At 35.8% G+C, this 25,897-nt stretch overlaps 2 protein-coding genes across 5 annotated transcripts; one reads left to right on the top strand and one right to left on the bottom strand.

Annotated features, from left to right (window-relative positions):
- Positions 1-514: 514 nt before the first annotated feature.
- LOC129578094 (uncharacterized) lies at positions 515-15,456 on the top strand. Of its 2 annotated transcripts, none has more exons than XM_055466197.1 (4): positions 515-851; positions 9,886-10,078; positions 11,374-11,478; positions 14,839-15,456. In XM_055466197.1, exons 1-4 carry the CDS (start codon positions 843-845, stop codon positions 14,904-14,906), a joined length of 375 nt encoding a protein of 124 aa, XP_055322172.1. In that variant the 5' UTR covers positions 515-842; the 3' UTR covers positions 14,907-15,456. The 2 variants fall into 2 exon arrangements, with proteins under 2 accessions (XP_055322172.1, XP_055322171.1); XM_055466196.1 differs by lacking the exon at positions 14,839-15,456 and adding an exon at positions 12,691-14,831.
- Positions 15,457-16,287: 831 nt separating this feature from the next.
- Positions 16,288-25,810, bottom strand: LOC129578090 (uridine phosphorylase 1). Of its 3 annotated transcripts, none has more exons than XM_055466193.1 (8): positions 25,653-25,810; positions 24,318-24,551; positions 20,243-20,366; positions 19,960-20,097; positions 19,618-19,827; positions 19,391-19,532; positions 18,886-19,079; positions 16,288-18,740 (listed from the first exon to the last, which is right to left on the bottom strand). In XM_055466193.1, exons 2-8 carry the CDS (start codon positions 24,374-24,376, stop codon positions 18,558-18,560), a joined length of 1,050 nt encoding a protein of 349 aa, XP_055322168.1. In that variant the 5' UTR covers positions 24,377-24,551; positions 25,653-25,810; the 3' UTR covers positions 16,288-18,557. The 3 variants fall into 3 exon arrangements, with proteins under 3 accessions (XP_055322168.1, XP_055322166.1, XP_055322167.1); XM_055466191.1 differs by lacking the exons at positions 24,318-24,551; positions 25,653-25,810 and adding exons at positions 20,631-20,983; positions 21,547-21,814; XM_055466192.1 differs by lacking the exons at positions 24,318-24,551; positions 25,653-25,810 and adding exons at positions 20,631-20,978; positions 21,547-21,814.
- Between the last annotated feature and the right edge of the window lie 87 nt (positions 25,811-25,897).

The raw sequence follows: 25,897 nt of genomic DNA, 5'->3' as shown, positions 1-25,897 counted from the left end.
TGACGCATATTTCAAATGGGAAACACGACCGAAATTGCATGCGCTCAGCATATTCTCGCTATTCGGTTTTTTTGTTTGTTTTCGTTACTGTTGCCGTTGCTCTGTTGTTGTTGTTGGTCTGGATTTGCGTGTGTGTGTCACCATTATGTAGCCGTGTAACATGCATCCGATCTATCGAAAGAACTACCTGTGCCAAAGGTATAATCCAAACACATGCAAACGGCCCGAAAAGCCATGCGCGCTCCAACTGTTACACCAATACATTGCCACCACTCAGCACTCGGCTGGAGCTATACTTTGTGCTGGCGAAGTAAACAGAAAAGCGCGCTAAGCACGCTGTGTGCTGTTGTTGTTGTTGGTTTTGCTAGCGCGCGCACCGTCTACTCGCGTGTGTGAGCGCATTTTGTTTTGTTTTTTTCGTGAATTTGTAGTAAACGAAAGAGAGAGTAAAATATTTTTTTCCATATAAATTCACTTTGGCGAAACGGCTGGATATCATTAAGTGTCTGTTGTTTGGAGCTTACCGATCCACGAACTCTTTCGATCCGATTCTTTTTTTCCGTTGAATTTTTTTTTCGTTCGAGAATTTTTCGATTTGAATTTTTCAAATTTCGTTTTATCAGAAAAAAAAATCTTGAGTGTGTTCCGTTTATTTTATTTCCTCGACGATTTGTTCTGTGTTTCGCGATAAATCGTTCGTTTAAATAAACTATCGTTTGAATTTATCTGTGATAATCAGAAAACGGTTTAAATTCAAGAATCCTTCGATTTCTTTCATTTGGAACCGAAATCCATTTAGAGTTTTTCACGTGTTTTAACAAATAATTACTTACTTCTACAAAATGCATATTGTAAGTGTTGTCCATAATCATTTTAATCCAAATCAATATTGAATTGTTTGTCTTGTTTCTTGCGTTTATTATCGATGTTGAGGTGTGCACGCGTTCTTTAGTGATAATAGTTTTGAATATCGTCATGTGCTTGTTGCCGTTGCATTCATTTGTTTTATTGTTGTTGCAGCAGCTCATTAAATAATAAAACAGAACCTTTACCACATTGCATCAATTGCGCGAATGAATGCCGCCAAACGCTAGCATTCGATTCAAATCACGATATTTGATTAATCAAGTTGAGCAATATTTGTGTTTCTCGTTTGCATTGTTTGACCATGTTGTTATATTCTTATGAATGAACTGTGTTTGTTGAATTTAGCATACGCGATAATGCAGACACACCATTCATCGTGAACTCATAGTGTGAGCGCACAAAGAATTGTACAACAATAAAAAAGCAAAAATAAAATGTGCTCATCAGTGAAATTATGTGTGTTTGTTTGCCGAGCCAATGAGAGACGGTTCATAGCAATAACAGAGTCGAAACCACGACGAAGAAAAAAAGAAAAAAAAAAGAAAAGAAAAAGAAGAAGAAACAGCCAAAGCTATAAAATGCAATAAATAAAATGGTACCGTGTATACATTCATATGCACAAAACTTTTGCGCTATTTAAATTTAAAAAAAAACGAAATGTATTTACTTTTTTGTTGCGGTTGTTATTCGGGGCTTTGTTTCGTGTCTAAACGACCGGCCAATTCATTTTCGTTTGAATGTGCTGTTTCCCAAAAAGCAAACACAACACAAACCGAAAAAAAAAACTGTTAGCGATAAGTAAGAGTAGGAAATTGTATGTCTGATTGAGAAAGAGAAAGAGTATCGCAAACCATTTCGCCCATTCGTCGCGGCAATTTGCGATGATTGTCTGCAATGAAGCATTGCATTGAGATGCGAATAAAAAATGCATCGTTATCGCATCAACTTTCGATTTGTTCAACAGTCACTTTCAGGCGGTTCCATTGAATTTATCACATTTTACATCCAATCATCTTGTTCTGCCATTTTTATTAGACTCTTCCGTCGATTGGCGATTTGAGTAGAAAAAGAAAAGAAGTTGATGTTAAAACAACGTCGCTGTTATGTATAGCTGTCATCATTTTCTTTGTTGTTGTTAATCCAGTGGAGAGTGACATTATTTGGCGATTCAAATTTTTTTTTTGCAACGGATCGAATGAAAGTGAAACGATCAGTCGGAAATGTATTCAACTTCTGAAAATGACTCAAGACAACACAAAGATTACACAATTCCCAAAACCGTAAATTTATTCAACGCTTGGATCAATCATTTCGGGTTGAACAAAATTTGTTCGATTTTATTGATAGAATCTAGTGAAGATGATTCACCGTCCTCGGCCATGTGATAAATTCATAACTTTTATATCGAATTTTGGCTCGTGCACAGTAGCAACAGTAGCCAAAGCAGCACAGAATCAATTTTTCCGATGAATTCATTTGCACGAGCAAAATTACTTTCGTGATGATAAACAGAGTCAGCTTGTAAACCACACTGAACCACATCACGCAAACCGATTACACACCAATTTGTCCTTGTCGGATTTTATATCTAATATAATTTTTTCCCATGCATTTGAATGGAGTCGTATCAAAATTCTAAGATTTTTTTTCTTCATTTCTTTTCTTATTCGATATTGCGAATTGATAACAAAGCAACGATGCATGAGCTCAGAAGAGAAAAAAAATTGTAGATAAATAAATAGAATTATGTTGAAACACATTATAAAAATGTTTGAGGTTTCGCTGTTTGGGGCGAAACGAGAGTTAGATCATAAATAAAAGAGTGCGGGGCACAGTGAAGATTGATGTATACGAAGCAGCAACAATAGCGCTAATTCAAGTTCACTCAGTTCATTAAAATGTAATGCAACAATCGGATAACATTACAAGTAGCAGCACCGCAAGTCCTCGTGTGTAATTTTGTGCGTTACTTTTATGTGTGTTTTTAGTTCGTTTCTTTGTTGCTGTGGCTGTGTGTTATTTCAAAAGAAATTCAATTAATTGGCACCCAATTAAAAAATACTTAAAGGTCTCAAGCGCGACAAATTCCTATATGGATATTCGTCTTATGATTTATTCGGTTTGTGCTTCGTTGAATGAAGTTCATTCACAAATGAAAAGGAAAATACGCACATTTCCCTTCTATTTTCCGTTGTTGTTGTTGTTGCTGCTGCTGTTTTTGTTTTCGTGCAGGTCTCTGTCATTGCTGTGACAAGTGAATGAAAGCATATAGCGAAACGCACAACAAAAACAAACGAGAATGAAAAAAACAACAACAACAAAGTATTCATTAAAAAGTGTCGCATATTTTCGCTACGAAGTGCGAATATGACTTTTCCTGTGTTGTGTGTGAGATATTCAGCGATTTGATGACAATACGGATCATATTATGTTATAATTGACTTTAATTTAGCACGTTTTTTTCCTCTCTCGACGACTTAATCTCGTGCTTTTTATGTATTTTTTTTTCTTCTCTTTCTCTCTCTCTCTCTCTCGCTTAAGTCGCCTTGTGAATTATGCAACTTGATGAAACAGTTAAATCGATAGCGGTATACGGTGATTATTGCTTAAAGCAAACCGCTTTTCGAACTGGTCGATGGTATGCGATTTAAGCATGGTGAAGATGATTTTGGAGAAAATTCCATTGGAAAACGATGCAATTTACCAAAATTGGACAATTTTCGTGTGAATGAAGCGCGCGATCGTACTGAATGAGGTCTACATCGATGAAGCGTGCTTCCTTGTATCTCACGATGCGTCCAGACGTGATATCGTAATGGGAACATTAGCTGAAAAATCAGCTCGCGACCTTATTTTTTCGCGATCCAAACAAACACATACACATTTATACAAACATTCTGTGAGCGCGTTTCTTTCGTTTTCCTTCGAGCATTTTTGTTCCGTTTGTTATGTGGTGTATTTCTATGCCATTCTCTGTTGTTGTTCTGTCCGATGTTTTCTATAGAAGAATATAGCCTGGGTCTTAACACACAGAAGCACACACTGATTAATTACAGAAAATCCTTGACTTTCGATTTCTACCATGTGAATACAAGATCAATTAAGAGCGTTCATTTAAATCATTCAGAATTGGTTTGATTGGTGATTGCCTCTACCCAAAATCGTATTCGGTTCTGTGATCATTGTGAAATCGATCAAAATCGGTTGTTTTGAATGAGAGAGTGAGCTTGTTCGATAGTGTTAAAGCATGAGCGTGCGCGCGCGTACATAACTAAACGCCTGCTGCTCTGAGCCGCTGCTAAAGAGAAGGAGGCAAGAAAAATTTGGAAAAAATCATGTACGACAACATAATCAGAATTAATAAATAAAATCTTGGGACAAGTTATTTTAATGGAGATTAGATTTATGTATGTGAAGTGCAAACTAATATAAATCTTTTCGAAGTTGAAATTGCGAAAGAAAACCCACTTCAAATGAGCACCATTAACAAGCAACGAGAATGAGCATTGGATATCACTAGCGCTCTGTCTCTCCCTCTCGTAACAACAATTTTAATTTATAACCGAAATCATATAAAATTGGCTCAGAATTCGAAATGTTTTGCGTCCACGATTTCGGAAATTCAATCGTAGATTGTTTATTTTATTTTTATTTGAGTAAAACACCACTCGACTCAATGGTATTTTCTGTAAATAACCGTTATGAAATTCGATCGAATGGATAGCATTGTTGGATGTTCATGAGCACCATATAGCAGTGATAAATTAACCTGGAAATTATGCTAATTTTGTGCACAAAATTTCATGCACGAGGAAATTCGTGTGTGTGTGTGTTGTTGTGTGTGTTTGAACAATTGCATCTCACTCATGGGATCGACTGTGTGTTGGAGCGAGTGTGTGTTTTCGCACTCTTTTCTTTTCATTTTCGTTTCAAAATGTAGAACGAAATTGAATGTAATCAATTATAGTGATTTTTACATAATAATAGTCAACTTCCTGTCTTTCGTTTTTCTCACCCGTCGCCATCGATCGAATCGAGAAAAGAAAATAAAGAGTGCATTTCAATGTAATGATGCAATGGGCTCAAGTGATACTATGTCAAAGCGATGACCGTTCTCCGATCGAAAATTGAAGTCTGATGCTGCTTTTATCATTCTTGGCTTCTATTTACGTCACTAGTTCGACACAATGAAATGTGCCAATTTTACACGTCATAAATCCGTGATTTGTATGCGTTTTGGCGTGCCCATTGATTGTACCGTTATATTCCAGTATGTCACACGCTCTGTGGTTATCCGTGCACTTTCTTGCCGGTAATCGAAGAAATTTCGCTTGGTGTTGGTGCAAATTTGCGCATATTAAGGTAGAAACACAGGTGTGTATGTTTTCGCTTTGACCATCAACAAACTCGTTTCGATGCTGATGCCGATTGGTTGTTTCTTTTTTTCCATCTCTTAGCTCATTTCAAATTTTTTTACTTGCAAATATTCTCGCAATATGGAACTCAATTAGAGCCGCGTATCATCGCGCAGTTTTGCGCAACACACAATGAGATAGAAATAGTGGAAAAACAAACAAACACGAATTTCAGATTAAGCTATCATGAGCAAGTAGAGTTGCCATTACTCATTGGCATGCGCAATATACAAGTGCACATAACGTTTGATGTGAACTATCATTGAGTATAAAATAGTTTTGAGTGTATATTGACTGCCGTTTTGATGTTTTATTCTTTATGGAGTGTCGTAAACAGCGTTAACTGGTTGTTCCCCAAACCAATTTTGTGCCACACTATTTTCGACGGATAATTCATTTTTCTTGTTCAATTGGCACGTAAACATGGGCAAATAGTAAAACGAACAGAAAAAAGCACTACGCTATTAACCTTATTCTAGGCGATAGGTCCATGCTGACGACGCCACACTACACATTCGACAGTGAAATACAAATCAACAAACACACAGCACACATATATACGGAACCAAATTGCGATGCAATCACAAAAAAAAAATGTAACAATAAAATTGATTAAATCCATTTTTATTATTATTTCTTTATTACAATATGTGTGTTGTGTTTATGCAGTGCTCTTTTTGTTTCTCTTCATGGCGTTGGCTTAAGAGCGCTCGCGATATGCGCAATTTGTGCATTTCAGCATCGTCGTCGTCGTTGTTGTTGTCGTCTAATCGCACTCTCTCGCGCGCCAGCACAAACGCTCTCTACGTCTCTGGCTTAAGTGTGTTTGTGCAACTCCAGTTGTGCTAGAAACACCACCATTCATGCTCGCGCCGCCGTATTGTACTATTAATATCCTTCGGTGTTTGAACCGGTTTCTGACCGTTTCTTTTTTTTCTCTCGCAAAACCGAACGAACGAACGAACGAACGAAGGGAAAAAAGCGCATATGCGCACACAACAACTCCATTGAGCAGTGAGCACGCGTGATCTCAATATGCAACTGCCTCAAAGCGCATTTCATACATCGAATTCCGCATTCTATGAAATAGTGTTCCATTCAAATCGTTTAACACTTCAACAGCAGCAGCAGCAGCAGCGGAGCCAATGTATGTGCAAGCATGCGTTTTTTTTTCTTCTTCTAGCTGAAGCAGCGGAAAAAAGTACGGCTTTCGATGCAATCGCATAGAATGGCTGTTGTTTTTTCACATTTTCATCTAAACATTTTGGCATTGGAGACAAACGATTGAATTGCAATCGACACCAAAACATGAATCATCCGACGGAAGCTGTGTGTGAGCGAGTGTGGTGTGTGTGTGTGTGTGTTTGGGCTCACAAGCCACTTTCTGGACTGGAGTGCAAAGAAAGAATTTAATTTGAGACGAAAGGAATCTAAATTGATTCGGAAACAAGTCGCCATTATTTATTGGCAACAATTGTTGCATAAGCCAACTCAACGATCTACATCATTAATTATGAATCTCGCCGCTAGTAATTTAGTCGCTAGTTTTTTTTTCTCTGTGTTCATTCACTTAATGAAGAAAGAAACAAAGCAACAGAAAAAGGCACACGCGCTGAGAGACACTTGAGATTGAAAGTAAAATCAAGAAAGAGAAAAAAAAGTGTGTTCGACAAAATTCTCATAATTTGTTAAAAAGGTACATATTCATTTGGTGGCGAATGTGTCGACAGTTATGTGTGTGGTGGTGATAAATGTACACCGCCAACAAATTCATGAAATTATTCCCGTAAAACAATTGAATGTAAACCACCGAACAAACAAACGAAAAAACTGTATGTCGAAATTGCGCATAAAAACAAGCAGCAAAGTACAAGAAAAAACCACGGTATATTTTATTGTCTCTACGCAGCAGTTTTGTGTGCATTTTCTTTTCAATTAAACGCTAGTTTACGGCGACCACAATTAATGTCTAATGTTGTCATTAAAAATTGAGAAAGAATTTGTTATCATATCGATCGATCGATCAATCGCTTTCATCGTTACGGCCCCATTGCTAGTGTTTGCATTTCGAATTTGATATCGCAAACGCGCGCATCGCGAACCACCATTTGTTCATTATATCAGTTTGATTGCTAATCGGTTGAAAGAGCAGCAGAAGTTGCTACACAGCTGTCAATCGGATCGCATGATGATGACCCTGTGTCAAATTCGATGCGATTAGTTGATGTGGTGCCTTCACACCAATCTTTTGTTTCCACTGTCACATCGAATTTATTTTGCCGTGATTGAGTCTTCGATTTCAATTCCAATTAAATGTAAACAAAGACGACGGCAGCAGCGACGACGATGACGACACAGGGCAATATGTCGAATCGGTCGTACATAATGTCAACCGAACAGATGATCTATGTGCTGTTTCGTTAAACGGGTTTTGATGTCATCATTTTGAGTGCGATGGGCGCGTGCCGAATTTCCTTTCCGTTGCCGCGCACAGCAACACTAATGAAGGAAAAACGAGAAGAAAAAAATCGACACGAAACTGGAAAATTGACCGAATGTGCAAATAAGTCAGACAATTAAAACATCAATTACATGACCGTTGTCATTGTGACATTACAACGCCAAAGACGACGACGACGACGACGTGAATACATTTCAAGAACATTGTGCATTCCAGATTCAAGTGTCAGCATGGTTTGGCATTGTCTGATTCGTGTGTTGGGCCTTTGTTGCTCGTCTACCTCACTCTAGTCTTCCTCAGCGCCGTTTGGACAAAGCAATGGTTCCAACAAGTGTTGAACAGAAACTCCAATAAGAAAAATATTGCTCATTATTTGCTCTTTCTCCATCTCTTTTGCTCCGTCGCGTGCGATTATTTTTTTCAGCGTCTGAATTTGATACTCTCAGTTTTCTTTTGGCAGATTAAGCATGGTTATCACATGTCAATAGACGCGGATCGCATTCACAATGCATGTGTGATGTGTTCTACTGTTTCTTCTGTTGGTCTTTCATTTATTATATTTGACCCACTACTCAATCGTAACAATTACGTACGTGCCAAATGGAAAATTCGCACCAATGTAATGCCGTGTACTCATGTTTCACTTTTCTTGTACATACGTATACATATGTATGTAATTCTCATTCCGTTTTTCTTCAGTGTGTATTTCTTTTGACTTTGAACTAGATAATTTCCCGCGTCACCGTATGAGTTGCGCTTTTTTATATGTGAATGCCTCGTGTTCACAATGCACCTCTGCTGCTGCTGCTGCAGGCTGAAAAGAGCTTGAGAACGAAACACAAGACACATTCGTGTGTGTGTGCGCTCGTGCGCCAAGGAAGATTTAGTTAAAATGCATTTACGGTTGTGAACAGCAACAGAGAAGCAAACGTGAAAGAAAAAAAACAACAAATATTTGCATGAACTGTTGCATCAGATTGCGGTCGTTTGTAACACGCGTTTCTACATTGTATAAATCGCAAACCGATATATTTTCGCATCTTTGAAATGTAGACTATTAAAATAGAATAGATCGCGTCGTCGTAAATCGAGAGTGTGGCACAGGTGGCTTGGTTGCATTTTGGTCGGTCGACAATCAAACTATTTCGTTAATATTTGTTGTTGTTGTTGGCTGAATGCGTCTTTTGCATGTTCTATATTGTTTTAAACATGCAACTAAACACTGAAATGACAGCCAATCCAAAAAGATTTTTTTTCTGTGTTCAATTGTTCTGCCAGCATTCAAAGAGAGCAGAAACAGCAAAACAAACGAATAAATGAACGAAAGAAAAATCAACCGGCACAGCACAAATCAACAGAAATTATTTCGCCATTAGTTTCGCCTGCATTTTTAGCCAGGAAATAGTCATTATACGGTGTACGTTAAAAATGGCTCAGCTCAAAATGTATCAGCGGCGCAAAAGATTTTTGCTAATTTAATGTGTTTTCATTTCATTATTATTATTATTTTCATGGCGTTTGTCTTTCGGTCTTGAGTGTGTTTGTGTATGCTTCGTGGTACTTTTGTTTATATTCAATAAATTATTATGCTTTGTGTGATACGAAACGAAACCAAAACACCAAATGAGCACATCAAATGCACCCGTAAGAATGTTTGCACCGCTTTGATTCTGTGGGCATGTGTGGCTTACTTGGGCGCGCAAGTTACGCGAAAAAGAGATTTGTACACACACCCAACTCTTTCCCAATATTTCATTCTTTCATCTTATCAATTACATGTCGATAGAAAAATATGTGTGTTGTTTTTGTTTCTTTTTTTTTTCTTCGATCGGTTTTTCATTTGGGCAACGCCACTTACGCCAACCATTCTCTTTGTGCGATTTTTGCGCTTGATTGCACGATACGACTATATGCCAATAATATGTACATAATATGCAACATATTGATCGCGTCGTCCAGCACATATAACACATATATGCACACGACACACGATAATTCGTTTTGAACTAAATTGAGCAAAAACTTGAAGCGATACACGTCATTCCCAAACAAATCATTTCTCTCTCTCTCTCTCTCTCTCTCTCCTCCGTTTCGTTTCAAATTGATGATGATCTTTCTATTTCTTTTCCCTCAAATCAATAGGTTCGAGTATTGTTTGCCATAAGCATGTCGTTGGTGTTGGTCAGCGGCCAGTTCCTTGGTACCTACGATAATTCATATCGGCTTGGATTCGATTCGTTCAACGATGACTTCAGGGGAAGTTCACTCGGCGGTTCAAATTCATTTGGTGGCTTCAGCGGTTTGGCGAGCATTCGGGATCCACGACAAAACAGAGGTAAGATCAAAGCATAATTAATGAATGCAACAATCTTGCACATTCATCTCTCGCATAATCGCATCCCATTTGACCGAAGTAGACTTTGAATTTGTGATTATTTCATGCAAAACAAGCATGAATTATTGACATTTCATTTCGACGCAATATGTTACGACAACTTACTTCTTAGTGTCAAATCATCATAAAATGCGCTTGTGAATCTATAAAGTCGCACGGCTTGCGGAAAACTCGCGCGAATCATTCAAGAGAAGTGAAAAAAAGAGAAACGCTTGCAGCGAATCTGAAACGGATTGGCTTGCTGTTATTTGCGGTGTCAGTAAAATAATTAAAATATTTCACGTATGCAATAAAATGTATACATGATTTGGTATGCAGTCTCGCAAGAGAGTCCAAATTCGAAATAAAGAGCGGAGCCAAGCAAAACCTAGTCAAATCGTGTAAAACCACACCAGATTATTGAAAGTTTTTAAAATCGTTCACACTGATCCATGGGAAAAAAGATCCTTCAAATGGAGTAAAGCATTTTATTGATTAATTTTGTTGGACATTTAAATGTGCATGCGAGTGATAATGATAAGAGGAGTTCAATGTAAACAATAAACGTCATCATTTGACTACGACACAATGTTTCGAGCAATACAGTCTAATCGGCAGAAGAAAAGAAAAACATGAAGTGTTTGACAAATAATTTGTCAATGCCAAATACATGTGTTGTCTTTATGATTGATTGTGTGAAAAAAAAAATGACTCGAGCGTTTTATTCAAAGAGATTATTATTCTATGCGAGCGATGCGATTGTGAATCAAGAGAAATATCGTGGAATGTGTGGTGCGATGACAACGGCGACGGTGGCTACACGCAAATTTCATGTACAACAACGTATTGTGTGGAGAGTAATAGTGGCATTGCAAAACCATCTGATCTGATAGTGACCTTAAAGTTCAAGTTGGTATCTACGGTTTTATTGCCACTGTGTTGTTGCGACATAGCGCCAGAGATAGATGGATACCGACGATGATATAATCCGTAACTTGTGGATTCAATTTCAGTCTCAGACAACGCAACGAAAAAAGAAAAATATAACCGCATTAAATTGAAATGTGAGTAACGGCCACACACGCACGCACGCACGGAATGGGAATTCTGAACCAAAGCATGACTCTATTTTTTCTCCTTCTTTGGTTTGATGAATGCGAATCCAGTTTTACAAATCCATTTTCATCACGTCATTTACTTATTTTTTCCATTAAAATCTTATTAATTCAAATTTATGTTGTCATTTTGTTGGATAGGTCCCGTACAATTTCCACAAGGCCCAACTGATGGACCCGTAGAGTCGTCGGGAGTGATTGTTGGCGCATCTGGCTATGGATTTGTGCCACCAAACAGTCAACAAAGTAAGCCATGAACCCCACAACCCCAAGTGATCTCAAAGCGAATTGAGGCTTTGGACTTCGATTCGAACACCGTGCACATACACACAAACACAATCCCCATTCACACAAAGAAAAAAAATAAAAAATAAAAACAAAAAACAATCGAAGGATCACACACACAATTCCAAAATACACTCATGCACAAAAAAGCACATACACTTGTATTGAGAGGATAAAAAAATAAGATGTATTTAGCTGAATGGCGTTTTTTTTCCCGTTAATTTATTAAAGTACAAACTGATTATGACCAGAATCTAACAGCACAATGTCACTAATTTAAAATCACACGATCAAAAAACCAATGCAAAAAATAAAAAAATAAAACTTCGACCGATAAAATTAATTTTAAGTTTTAATTTAAAAGCGACAAAAATAATAAAATTGTATAGCACACAATTAATTGGATTTGGGCTCGCAAAATTGCGATACACTTTAGTTTTGTAGGCAATGCATGATATATATATTCAATTATGTATTACATTTTTTTTTCTTTCTTTTCGGTTAAAAATTATTGTATGTAAATAACTGTTCAAAGCGACAAACCGATACACAAACATACACCAGTGACTATAACAATAATTTTGTTTTTTAATGAATGAGTGATAAGTGTTAGTTAATTAATAAAGCAAAAAAAATAATAATAATTCAAATATGAATGCCTGGTATGCATGTGAATCAAGTGTGAATGATAAAATTGTTGGTAAAAATTTGTTCTGGCATGGGTTTTTTGTGTTTGTCTTCATGTCTTGATTGGTAGTCATGGCGTTTGAACAAAGATCTTATAGGTATATGCACACCATGGATTGAGAGATACAGAAAAATCACATTAAAAAAACCACCAAAGACAAGAGAGAAGAATAAAAACAAAAACAAAACACGTAGCTAAAAAAAAGCAACAACGGAAAACGAAACATACAACTTGTTTGTATACATTAATGTATTCAATTCATATTCAATTTTCTGTGTCTGTTTAGTTTTTTTATTCTCTCTCTCTCTCTCCCTTCGGTGTGTTAATAATTGTTTTGCGCTGGTGCAGTTTTAGAAAAAAAGCAGCTACAAATTACATTTAATTATTGTGATTGGAAATAAAGAGCCGTAATTAATATTTGGTGTGTTTTTGTTGTTGCTGCTGCTGCGTCTGTGTTTCATCATTGCTGACAACTAACGCTGAAGACAAAAATAGAAAAGAACCAGCCGAGCAAAGTAAAACAAAACCAATTGCATTCGGATGCAAGAGTAACACGTTCACACCATAATTTTTTCACTCTGCGTACAATATCGGTGTTTAGGAATATTTTTTGTTCTCTCTTAGATGTAAGATAAATGCAATGGGGGCAAAATAAGCCGACAAACACTGCGCACAAAAAGAAATAAAGAGTCAGTTACTGGCTGGTTGAAGTTGGCAGCAAAATCGGACACATCGAGGAAATTGGCTTGCACACAATGCTTTATAATCTTTTTGTTCAGTTCGTCGCATGGTTTGGTAGCCGGGATTTTGACCAAACGGTTTGGTCGGTTAGTTGGTGATTTGTATTTTTCTTCTCGTCGCTTGGTTTGGGTTTCAGTTTCAATCAATTTTCTGCGTTAGTATTTATATCTGTTGTTTAACTGACATTCATACGAGTTGAGTCATTTTATACTTGTTAACTGTGTTGTTTGGCCACATGAATTACCGTTTCAATAATGCTATTCTGAAAGCTATGCGTCATTTAACTGACAAATGACTGCACTAAACGAGCACGAAACGGATACTTTAACTGAGCACAACCGTTTTTTTTCTCTCGGTGTGTAGCATAAGATTGAATAAATGATGGATTACTTACACACAAAATATATAAAACAAAACGAAGAAAACGAACAGAAAATAAAGTGTATCCAAACTGAAAAGAAGAGAAGAAACAAAAAAAAACGAATAATAATAGCAACAACAATATCAACGAAGAAGAATGACTTTGCATACATAAAATGGCAAGAGGTAAATCTGATAATATGCACAATTGCAATTTGACTGAAACACGCGCGCAAATGCAATTATTACACAATTGTTTTTTTTTTTCGTTGTTGGTTTGGGCTCTCTCAATTGGTGGAATGAGATCCATTCGGTTTTCGCATTGAAAGTTTTTGGCAAATGATTAACTTTGAATGAAATGTAAAAAAAGTCCATTTCGCTTGACCTACACAACAGCTACACACGGTCTTTTAGATATTGAGCACATTTTAGCAGACATCACATTAACAAATGCACACACATCCACTTCTACGCTTAAGTTGCATTTTGTATGTCATTGTGGACACGGAAAAGCTGAGAACATGCACTAACATCTGACCTTAGCACAGTTATTTCATGAAAATGTGAAAGAAAAAGGGAAAAACATCGGCAAAAATTATAATGTTTGAGAAAGTAAGAACGGATGAAGAAAACTGAAATCAACGAAAAAAAGAGCATAATTTGCTGTTTTTACAACGATTTATCAGTGCATTGGATCGACACCTGTTACAATGTTTCGATTCATAACAGCCACGGAAAATTCCCTTCCTTCGGTCTAACTTGCCATATGAAAATGCCTTCGTTCACTCCATCCAATTCCATGAAATAGTTTTCTGAATAGCACCAATTTTTTATGCAAAACATAGCCCAATGCTTGCACATGGAAGATAGAGCGAGCGACAAAGCGAAAGAGAGGACGAGAATCAGCCTGAAAAAGGGTAATACAACTAAAACAATCTGAATATTGAAATTGCCGTAATAAAGCAAAAATTATCGTTCGCCGATCATTTGTGCAATTATTTATTGCACAATTGTAGATCGAATGCTATGTGTGTGCTCGCTCATTCGGTCACATTAAAATTCGCGCTCTCTTCAGGTGCAATCATTTCATCTGGCAAAATGTGTGCTTTCTGTATTTCGTTCACAATGACGACGACTACGGCGGCGAGAAAAAAACAGAGAAGTTGAAATACAATTCAGTCACAAAGTGAGCACATTTGGTATGCATGTTCCATGGATGCGGCATTTTACACACGGCCGTCTGTCATGCTCACTTATGCTTCGATTACTTCACAGTTCACAAGACAAAATCAAAAACCCACATGAATGTCTCTTTTTTGTGTTATAAATCCAAATCTTTTTACAAAACGCCACATTAAATACACATAGAAACGCCGCTTTCTTTATAGCCAACAACGACACACATGATCCATACACAAATATTAGATGACGCTCTGAATCTGCCCTTTGATCTGATTTTAACCGAAACATTTATCTACGTTTTTTTGTTCCTCTCTTTTTCTCATCACATTTTTTTCTACTCTCTCTCGCAGGTCGTTTGGTTGCGCCGACACAGAATCGCTTTAACAATCGCTACTTCAACCAATTCAGGTTCTTCTAAGTCACACACACACACACAACAAGAACAACAATGTGCAACAAATGCAACACAAACAAACTGACAAACGTGAAAATAGCAAACAATACCAACAAAGAAGAAACAAAGTTACCGATGCAGCGGCTTTAGCAGCTCCCATCTAAATAAATTACTGGTATATTAGACATATATCGACGAAATATGCAGACCAGAATGTATTTTTATGCATTATTCATATGATTATTAGGAGTGAAGTGAAGTGATTAATTATATGTAAAATTCAATTAAGTTTTTTTTTATATCGTCCAATTGCCACACAATTGTACATCATCAGTGAACACTCGCTGCAACTGATTCTGTAGAATTAGTGACCATCAACAGCCCAAAATTTAGAAACATATAAAGGAAAAAATGACAAAAAAAACTGACAAAATGAAAACACAAACAAATGCTGGAATGAATAGGTTGATAATTTTACCGTATGATTTAAGTAATTTTTAGCATTGAAATGTTTGATGAACGTTATTTATTGTGCAAAGAATAAATGAAAAAAAAGCGACAAAACACACCGTGTTTCTCTTCTGATGAACAAAGGATTTTTATGCGAACAGAGTCTCTGTTATAGAGAAAATTGCTCCAAAAGCGTTCACATCATTTAACTGAATCGGCTATAATAGATGGCAGAGGACATGTACCATTTATGTTGAACAACAGCATTGGCTTACATCGAAATTCAAGTTTTATTTAAATGCGTTTTAATGAACACGAAATGAAAAACATCCATCATTCAAAATGCGCGGCAACTAAAGCGAAAAATCCACTACTTCCAGACCATATATATATTATTCATCGACAACAGTGTGACACAGTTGCTCTCTCGTTTCGAGTACCGCATAATTTTCCGTAAACAATGTAGACCGTAGAGCAAATAATTATTTCTCAATCGCAATACATTTTTGGTACACTGCAAAAATGTCGATAACATGTTAGATGCGGTATTTTTTGATTTTTACCCATTTTGGAATTTGCGACTTATTTTCGACGATTATAAAATGAAGTGAAAAGGAGCATGGAGCATTACTCCATAATAATCAAGTCGATGCTAAACGTGCATATTTTCCCAATGCGGTAACAATGCCGAGCACCATTGTCTTTGGATTTTGTAATCTAGATAATTGAAACGTTCGACAATGACGTTTCCCGGTTGTTCATGACAGGTACAACATCTCGTTTTTCTTCTCTTTTCTAGAATCGAAAATGAATCATGTGATCGTTTTATGAGAATAATTTTCATTACGAAGATGAAAAACGTGATGTGTCACATAAAATGTTTTAATGAAAGAAAAATCGAGTCGATGTTTTTTTTCCCGTAATAAAGAAAGGAATGTATTAAAACGTCAAAGTATTTTCTCGAATAAAATGTATTTCATTTGTCTTTATTTATCCTTAAGAATAACTTTATAATTTGAACATTCTTTTCGCCATATGAATATTGGTGTATTTTTTGGATTTTTGTTTGCATTTTGTCTGTGTGTGTATGACATTGCATTGCTGCAACCGATGATGAAATAAAAGAATGATGAGATTCGGTTATGATTCAGCTTGGCCTATCAATGTCCCTGATGTTTTCTACTTTTTGTTCCGAAGTGACAATCACTTGGATTTGCCTCGAACATTGTCTGAACTTGATATAGATTAGCCACTGGTTATATCTCGGGCTGTTATGCATGACATATTCAACCGATGAACGGTCGTTCTTTTGTTCATTTGGATGATTGCATACATCTTTCAAATCAAAATAATATCATTTATATCATAATAACAATGATTGAAACAGCGTGTATACAGTGTTATTTTTGATTTGATATGACAGGTAAAATATTATTTTGCTCTCTCTCTCTCTCCCTCTATTTCAAATTTTATCAAATATATATTTTGATATATTTATTCTGTTGGTCACAACTTGGATTTAGAACCGATTTTAGGTCTGTACTTAAGTTTTGTTTTTGACTTGATTTGTTCTTCTTCTTTTTTAATATTGTCGATGGGCTCGAGTTTCGATTAGAATTTCTTAAATTTTTGTGTTATTTACTTCAAGTGATAAACTGCTTGTACTTATATCAGAAATAATAAATATACTTCAATTTCGGGTGCATTGTTAAGCCATTAGTTAACAGGAATATGTGTTAAATAAGATGTGCAACAAACATTTGAATATGTATTAGGTGTGAGCGGGGCGGGGTTTTGTTTGGGCAAAATGAATAAACGATGTGTTAAAAAATACATTCCGATTGGAAACTACACATATTTTTCATTTAAATACTTGAATATGCATAATGTAAAAGATTGGTGTGAGAGACCAAAATGGATATCTCACACAATTAAACAAACATGTTGGAAGTCAAATACCATCTAGCATTTGAAATCGTTGTTCTGAAGTAAACGTGCGTCCTTTTCCTATATAAAATATTCATTTAACAAGTAACGCACACCTTGCACTTTGTCAAATTGTTTTTTTTTTTTGTAATTTTCAGACTATCATTTGTATCTTCTTTTGCATTCTCAATTTGTTCGGGATGAGCCATCATGGCTCAACCATGAGCCTTTCTTGGGATGAGCTATGGTGGTTTGTCCCTGATTTTTAATTGATCATTCAATTTCGGTTTATTGATAGGTTTTTGATCTGTGGTTTTGCATTTGTATTCCATAACTGGAGTTTTAAGCATACAATCAAGATAAATATATTTGGATTCATATCTATAGTTGGTTGGTTTGTTTGTTTGTTTGTTTTTTTCTAAACAAGAAAATGAATATTTTGAGAATATACACAATGTGTGTGCACGCATTTTAATGGTAATTATAATAATCTACAAATATTTTTACTCTAACTACGTCACAACATCATTTCTGAGAAAGAGAACGAGATAGAAAGGGTGAAAGTTTTGGAGGAAAAAGCCCAGTGCAAAGCGAACAACAAAATAAATGAACATCTACGGGTCTACAGTAAAATTGTGTTGATATAACGATAAAATGGTGCTCCTGTGCTCATATTGTTCATGTTCTTCTTCATTTTCCACTTAGTAGCAACTAATTCAATTTAAATGTAAATTTTTAGAGCCATGCCACTTGTTACATTTGATACTTGGAGTTTCTTACGGGCACTTTTGTGTGTGAACCGGAGTTTCATTTGCATTTGTAGTTTCTTCGTATGTTCATTCGTTTCGATTTTATTGATTAATAAAGTGCACAGAAAAATTATTGTCAAGAAAATCAAATGACAGTAATGTGCTAACGTACAATTAAATTAAAGAAAAAAAACCATTAATATCGAATTTAGACTAATGAAGACAATTGAATAGTATTATTGTATCGAAAGATAAAACACATTTATCCCAATCGCAGTTGGGTGTCTTTCGAAAAAAAAACCAAAAAAATGAAATATTTCACTGAATTTGATCAATATATCAATCTTATTAATATGCATTACCTATAATTATCAATATTCTTTCAAAATTGTTTGTTTTCACTTTTTTTTCTTTTTTTTTCTAGTTTTGTTTCATTTGTTATAGACAAAAATTGTGAACATAACGACAAAAATATAGAGAAAGTTGCATATATATATATATATATATATATATATATAGTTAGTTGATGAGAGTGGTGAACGTTTGGAATTTATTCGTGAGCTTCAGACTCTTGTTGAACTAGTTTAAAGCGTCTGGGTGAACAGATCGAGCTATTGGCTATCAGCGGTTTCTTCATAGTGTCATCCAACGCCAAATGCTTTCTAATCAAACGGGAAACCAATACTTGTGGACGCTGTTGCCATTCATGCATCACCTCCTTTGGCGTGTTGACCTATGCGTGTGACAAAACAGTGGAATGTTTTTAATTTTTGTTTTGCGTTAGAAATTGTCAACAAATAACAACATTGTTGTTGACAAACCAAAACAGCAATGGAAAATAAAATCATTCAATAAATAAATTTCATCACACATCGTACCTGATCCCCTTTCAAACGGTCTAACAGTGCAACACACACGATGGCTGAACGAATGCCGGCATTATATGTCAGTGCCGCAAAGATTGTACATTCCATTTCGATGTTGATCACACCGAAATCATGCAATTTCGCCAGATAATCCATTTTATCATTTTCAGTAAAATCACAGAACGCACCATCCAATCGTCCTTGACCTAACACAAATCCAATGTATTCAATCAGTTATTTAAAGAACATCTGAGTTTACTGCGAACAACATCTCTTTTACGCTAACAGCAATTCGTACACGAACGAGTTAGTGTGACGGTTGGTGTGAGCGAGACAGGATTTGACAGCAAACAATTTGGTTGTATCAGTTTAAATGTTCTTTTTTTTCTACGCATAAACACTATCGCCTGACTTGTGACATCCACCGATCACACATTAGGTGGTTAAAGGCATGATCACATTGGAATTGGACGTAGTTCAAACAAAAAAAAAACGACAAAACAAAGTAGATTGATACCTTCATAGAAGTCATTAGCGCACATTGTTTTTCCGATCACCGTATCGTATGGGTCCATCGTTGGATCAGATAAACATTTCAATTCACGCGCCAATTTCTTATCCAATTTTGTCGGTCGCTGTACTAGTTTACCTAATATGGGCTGAAATTTGGGAACAATGAAATTCAAAACTAAGTAAATGGATGTCTCTCATGGGATTTGCATGTAAAATTTTTGAAGATTTTACCAGTTCAAAGGTGCTTCGGCATAAGCCATCAATAGCGTCATCGGTGATGATGACAGTGCCACCTTCGACACCAATTCCACCGCATGTTCCGATTCGAATGAAGATTGGGTCTTTACATTTGGCATGATACATTAATTTGATCATTTCGTGCAATAATATTCCGACCGATGGAACTCCCATACCATGACTGACACACAATACTGGACCAACCTGTTTGATATGATTGATGCGATGATTTGGTTATTCATTTGATGGGGGAATATAGCTACATATTTTTGTATCAAATTACTTGGAATCGGAGCTCAGTGAGAGGAGCAACAATGAACATAAAATACTACATACCTTGTACATTGAATACCGATACGAAAATGCACTAATATCAGATAATTGTGTGCCGGTTGGTAGTTTATAACCAATTTCGCTCATTATGAAATGGGCAAAGTTCTCCATTCGCTTTGGTGTGCCGCCCATGCAAACGAACTGCAATGCATTAATGTTAAAATTCATTTTATTACAAGTGTTCATCATCTCATTCAATCGATTGATTTAAAATGGAAATCAAATCGCTAATTTCAATAAATTTCACTATTGGATTTCGAGTTTAATTAAATTGTTCAACACTTACCCTAACATCACCAAACATTTCGATAAGATCATGGCTTCCGCTACCCAGTGCCAAATGGTACAGAATATCCTGGTCCATGAGTTCGATATGTGGATTACGAAGTTTAACTGTGCCATCTGGATATCTAAAATTACATAAATTTCTTTTTAGCCAAAGCGAATGTCATACATTTCTATGGAAAATATTTCTCTTAAATTATGCTTATATAAAAGAAAAAGTTCGCCAGTAGAATCGTATGTCAACAATTCAAATTGACAGGCAAGCAATAATGAAATTCGACGTAAGTTTCGCAACGAATGTTTTTATTTTCAACTTTCTTTCTCTGTTTTTTGTTCTCACTTCAAATTTCCGAATGCAAATTACAGACTTTGTGTGTGTGTATGTATACCTTGTTTCCTTTGTTGCCCATTCATATTCATCGACAAAACCATTACCATTCGACTCCATTCGATTGATGCAATTTTTTTCACTACATCGGATTTTTATTACACTATCGACTTCCTTTGATTGATTGCTTCGTTTGCATTTGCAAAGGATTTGTACCGTTTGTGGTGGCGTCTGTGTACATGTGATCGATGCATAATCAGTATTATCGAAAGAATGTGTCGACGTTGCCATTTCTCTTTTGATTTACAACGTTCGCTTTGAGTACACTTCAGTTGGATGGGTGAATTGGAAATTATATTCGCACTGCTTTGTCAAAGTCGGTGTTTTAGATTAGGCTTTTATTTTCTTCCTTTTCTTCACGTAGTTTGTTACGACAAATTGAAAACAAAATCTTTATCAGCTGTTACGGCAGAGATTGCATTTTTGCTGCTGACTAGGCCTGAGCTGAGCTGAGCTGAATTTGCTAACTCAGGCCAGATTTGCCAAGTCAAATTTGAGGCTGATCTGGCTGGGAATATGAATTTTGTACTGTGAATGCGTTAAAATAACGCTTCAGGCGCCTGAGTTAGCAAATTTAGCTCAGCTCAGGCCTGCTCAGCAGCAAAAATGCAATCTCTATCAAATTCGCATCGAACTTATGACGTTACGGAAACGGAAATCTTCAGACGGTTTGCTTTTGAAAAATAACTCCGTTTTGATTCTGCAGTATTTTTTTAAAAATAGTTTGTAAAATATCGCGTTATTCCTCAATACTATGAGAACAACAAAAAAAACCAACAACGTCAAAAGATGACGAAAGATTTCAAGCAAAATCGGAAGAGCAAAACCGCAAAAAAAAATTATCAAGAAAAGATGTTAAAAATTGACAAGTCAAAATGATGAGGCAGCATAAAACTTTAATATTGAGCGTTTCAAACTTGAGTCGATTGTGGAAAACTTTTCGTTTTGTTCACAAACAACTTGTTGCGCATCAAGAATATTTTTGTTCACTGGCTGTTGAAACCGTGAAGTTGTGGCAGTAGGTACTGTTACGACGATTCGTTTGCACTTCGCAAAAGCTGATATCAAATTTTTGTCGGAGAGAAATAGATGAAAGAAGAAGAGCGCACACACACAATTCGAATTGAAAGTAAATAGCCGAAAACCAAAATGAATCCGATCACTTCAGCAGTCAACAAATAACTGAAATTATAACAGCAGACGCATGAATCCATAAGGTGTGTGATGTTTCTGTTTCGTGTGTGTGTGTGTTTTTTTCTTTTATTGCTGCGTTTGTTTTTGTCATCCTTTTGTCACGATCGTTCAAAATGAAGAAACAACGCAGCAGCAGCAACACAAACACACACATAGCGAAGAAGAAGAAAAGGAAGAGAGAAGTAGATGAAACATTAATGCGAAAAAGCCTCGGGCTTAATCGAAACGACGAAGTCTGTGTCACTATAATAAAACAGCAGTTGTGCACCGTTTTTTTAGCTTCATTTTACAGTGCAATCGTCACATTTACAACCCTCTGTCTCATTTCGTTTAACGTAATTTGAATCGTTCGATTAGCTCTGTAATTTCAATTAATTATAACTCTTTCGTTTCTATCGCACATCCATTTGCATACGAAACCGTATGCAACTATCGAATCCATACGATATTTAAATGCGATTTTTCTCTCCCTTTTGAATACATTCAGAGATTAATGATAATGCAAGTCCTAGGATAGAATGTCAAAGCAGCGAAGCAATGTGATTTACACAGCACACAGGTTTGCAAATGTATACAAATCAACAAATGATGAGAGAATGAGAGAACAACGATAATGGCAAAACAATTCCATTTGTCTATGTTCAGTGTTTACTTTCATTTTTAGGGTGAAACGAAAAACGTCCTAAAAAACCCAAAAATCGACCTATAAATTACGAAAATCATCCTAAATATCACAAAAATCGTCCTGACAAAATACAAAAATCGTCCTAATTGGACAAAAAATTGATTGAATCATTTTCTGATAAAACTAACGGAAATTTTTCTTATTTTTATCTCAACTGTGGAATAGACGAAATGAACGGGAATTCCTTAGATTGTAAAAACGACAGCATCAAATGTTATCAGCGATATTTTGTAACATAAAATTGAGCATTACGAATACATTTAGACGAATGTTTCTTTTGTAACGAAATATCATGAATATGAGACGCACGTAAGCAAGTATCACACGATAATATCGCCATATCTACCTCAGTGATGGTTTTTCGTTAGCCAGCATTGTCTTAGCCTTGGCTTACACCAACAACTGGTGTAAGCCAATCGTTAGCCAGCTATCTGTGTTAAATGAGTACATTCAAAGTATAATAATTTTTGATTTGCGTATTCTGATTCAAATCATACAAATTTTAAAAAAAATTAATATATTTCAATTAATTTTCAATTTAAAAGTCATTTTTATAATTTGAGTTATTTTTTTTTTCAAAAACTTAATAAAAAAAATGTCGATGTTTGGTTTCATTTAAACTCTGACCTGGTGATTTAAATGTCAGTCACAAACGTCAGTTCAGATGATTGCGTTCAGTTCTTAATGAAGTTTTTTCACTGGTCTACACATTCGTTAGCCAGTACGCACTTATGCGGCTAATTAGCCAGCTAATTGGTTCTTCACTGATCTACCTCATGCAATATAGAAAATATGCGTTTTGGAATATTTGAACAATTTTGTGAGTAACTGTATGTTTAATTCTATATCTCAATGGCAATGAAATAACTCAGTAAAATATACTGTGACAAACACAATCTGATTTTTAGGATGTTTTTTGTATTATTTTTCGGACGAAATTAGGGTCTTTCAGGACGATTTTTGTATTTTTGTGATATTTAGGATGATTTTCGTAATTTATAGGACGTTTTTCATTTGAACCTCATTTTTATAACTAGCGTCTCGGGCGGCCTACTGCGTCTTAGCCTATATTCGAGCTGTAATTTTATTCATTGTTTGCACACAATATGCAAACTTTTATTCCACCTGATAATGAAATTGCAAACAACTCATTCCATTTCTCTAAATCTACCCTTGTGCCTATGTCACAATGTCTATGCCTCTATGCTCCTGTCTCTTCGTCTTCTTCTTCATCTCTTGGGCTTATGCCGCCCATTCATATTCATCGCTCGTCTTGCGATGTCAAACTTCAACGAAAAAGTTCTTGAAAAGGCTTTTTTCCAACACCAGCATACATACATTGGCCTACTGTGTGCCAGCATAATGTGGGCTATAATTCGATTTGAAAGCAAAAAAGAAATCATGAAGCAAACGACTTCGAGCCAGTTAGGAAAATGTCTGTCATAGATAAGCTGATTAATTCAGAAAAAAAAATAACGTAGCAGAATGAAACCAAGTCGCTATGTGCGCACGGTGCGATGATTTAGGGGATAAAATCGTCTTCCATACCGATGGAATTGGCTTTCGATTGAGATTTCGTATAAATCATTCGATTGAATCAAAAGGTGGCAGCGAGCATGTGATAATGCATGTGTTCCGTATCAATTTCTCCTTCTCTCTGTCTCTCTGTCTATGTCTTTTCCATTCTCTTTATTTTCAATGAATTTATACGATGCAATCCGGTCTGTCATCAAATCGGATTAGCACGACGTAAGCAACGAAACGAATCTAATTAGTTTTTTATTGTCTAAGTGCATGTATAATACTTACTCATCTCGTTCCTCTTCCGAAAGCGATGGTTCAACGTGGCGATTCCGATAATTTGACATACTGACAACGCTATTGATTAATTAATACCGTACACACAATTCAAATGGGTTGTTTTGTATTTTGGGTTGAAGTTTCGAAAATTCCACACGAGACAATCACGTTCAGATTTTGATTTCCGACCGAAAAACGCCAATTAATACTGGTTTTCCACGCAATAAATTCAAAACTCCAAGTCTATCATTATGGACAGAGAGAAAAAAAAGCAAAGTGAAAAAAGAACGAGAATAGTTTATTGTCATGGGTCAACTGGAAACGAACCAAAATAAATGAACGAAAGCAACCAGTCAAAAAAGAGGAAACAATATGAAAGTCATAAAAAAACAATTCATATAGATTATAAAGACAGAGAAAATAGAAAAAAATTTCGTTATTATTTTTTCGTGTTCTCAAGGAGTGTGATTTTGACTAGCTATCAACATTGTATGATGCCTTTTTTCCGCGTCGAGTGCTCTGTCGTTTGTTTTTTGTCCTCTTCTTCTTCATTGAATAATTTATGACTATTCATCATTCATTTCACTATCTCACATTCACTGTGTATAATTGAGTCAGTTCATTCATTAAATCGATTTAGTTGGCATGTTAAATTCCTTTTTTTTCGTTTTCCTCTCATTCCCATTCCAATTGAGAAATATTTTAATCTATTTTCCATCATTTTTGTTTATATTCAAAAATAAAAACGACAAAAATGATGTTGACTATATTGTTGTTTTGTTTCCGTTCAAGTTTACGTCAGTCAACATTAATATTGGAAAGGTCAATGCAATCATTCAAAATCAAACCATAAGGGTGATATACTGTATGAAATAATAAGACACATCGCATGATAAAGGCGTAGAAGTATATACACATAGCATTTAAAATCAAAAGGAAGAACACAAGAAAACATACGAACGAATGAACTAAAAAAGCCACAACGACCAAAAAATCAAATGAAGTGGTCGACGTTCATCGAAAAATCGATCACGCACGACACATATTTGTCATATTGTCTGCAAACAAACAGCACTGAACCAGAAACAAAATAGAGACGAAAGAAACTAAATCATTTCAGCTGCAATCGATTTTCCAATCAACTGTCATAAGATATTAATTTCAACGCATTTCATTCACTCTGTTTATTTAATGTTTTAATAAAAAAAAAACTCCGCACTCTCAAATAGAAATTCGACCACATTCAACAGAGACCATACAAAACATGTGACTTGGAAATGACACACAAGAAAAAAGATCTATCTAGTTTGTTTTTTCGCTTTCATCAATATAAAAAATGCTCACATTTCAACCAATTTTATTTCGTCCAAATTAAAATCGTTGATCCAACGCACTGGCACAGCAAAGTGATGAAGACAATTACAATGGAATTACTCTGTCGATGCAAACAAACGAAATAACAAGCTCACAGACTACTACTGAGACTTCGTACATCAAACACACACCCTTGACAATAAAACGGAATTTTCGCTTGGAGACTGAAGAAACACTGACTCATGTGTGAATAGGGAGAGTGAGAGAGAGATATA

The sequence above is a fragment of the Sitodiplosis mosellana genome, unplaced genomic scaffold (genome assembly GCF_009176505.1).
Source record: "Sitodiplosis mosellana isolate CC-2019 unplaced genomic scaffold, AAFC_SMos_1.0 Smas_scaffold_6226, whole genome shotgun sequence".
Lineage (NCBI taxonomy): Eukaryota > Metazoa > Arthropoda > Insecta > Diptera > Cecidomyiidae > Sitodiplosis > Sitodiplosis mosellana.
This window is presented reverse-complemented; position numbering and strand designations above follow the sequence as displayed.

Bases quoted from the DNA above. Each gene is read 5' to 3' on its own strand.
- LOC129578094 (XM_055466196.1), top strand. The intron at 10,079-11,373 runs GTAAGATCAAAG...TTTGTTGGATAG, and splicing joins GGATCCACGACAAAACAGAG to GTCCCGTACAATTTCCACAA. The intron at 11,479-12,690 runs GTAAGCCATGAA...CTAACGCTGAAG, and splicing joins GCCACCAAACAGTCAACAAA to ACAAAAATAGAAAAGAACCA.
- LOC129578090 (XM_055466191.1), bottom strand. From the start codon at position 20,860: ATGGCAACGTCGACACATTCTTTCGATAATACTGATTATGCATCGATC. The intron at 20,367-20,630 runs GTATACATACAC...ATGTAATTTTAG, and splicing joins TGGGCAACAAAGGAAACAAG to ATATCCAGATGGCACAGTTA. The intron at 19,533-19,617 runs GTAAAATCTTCA...CCCAAATTTCAG, and splicing joins GCCGAAGCACCTTTGAACTG to CCCATATTAGGTAAACTAGT.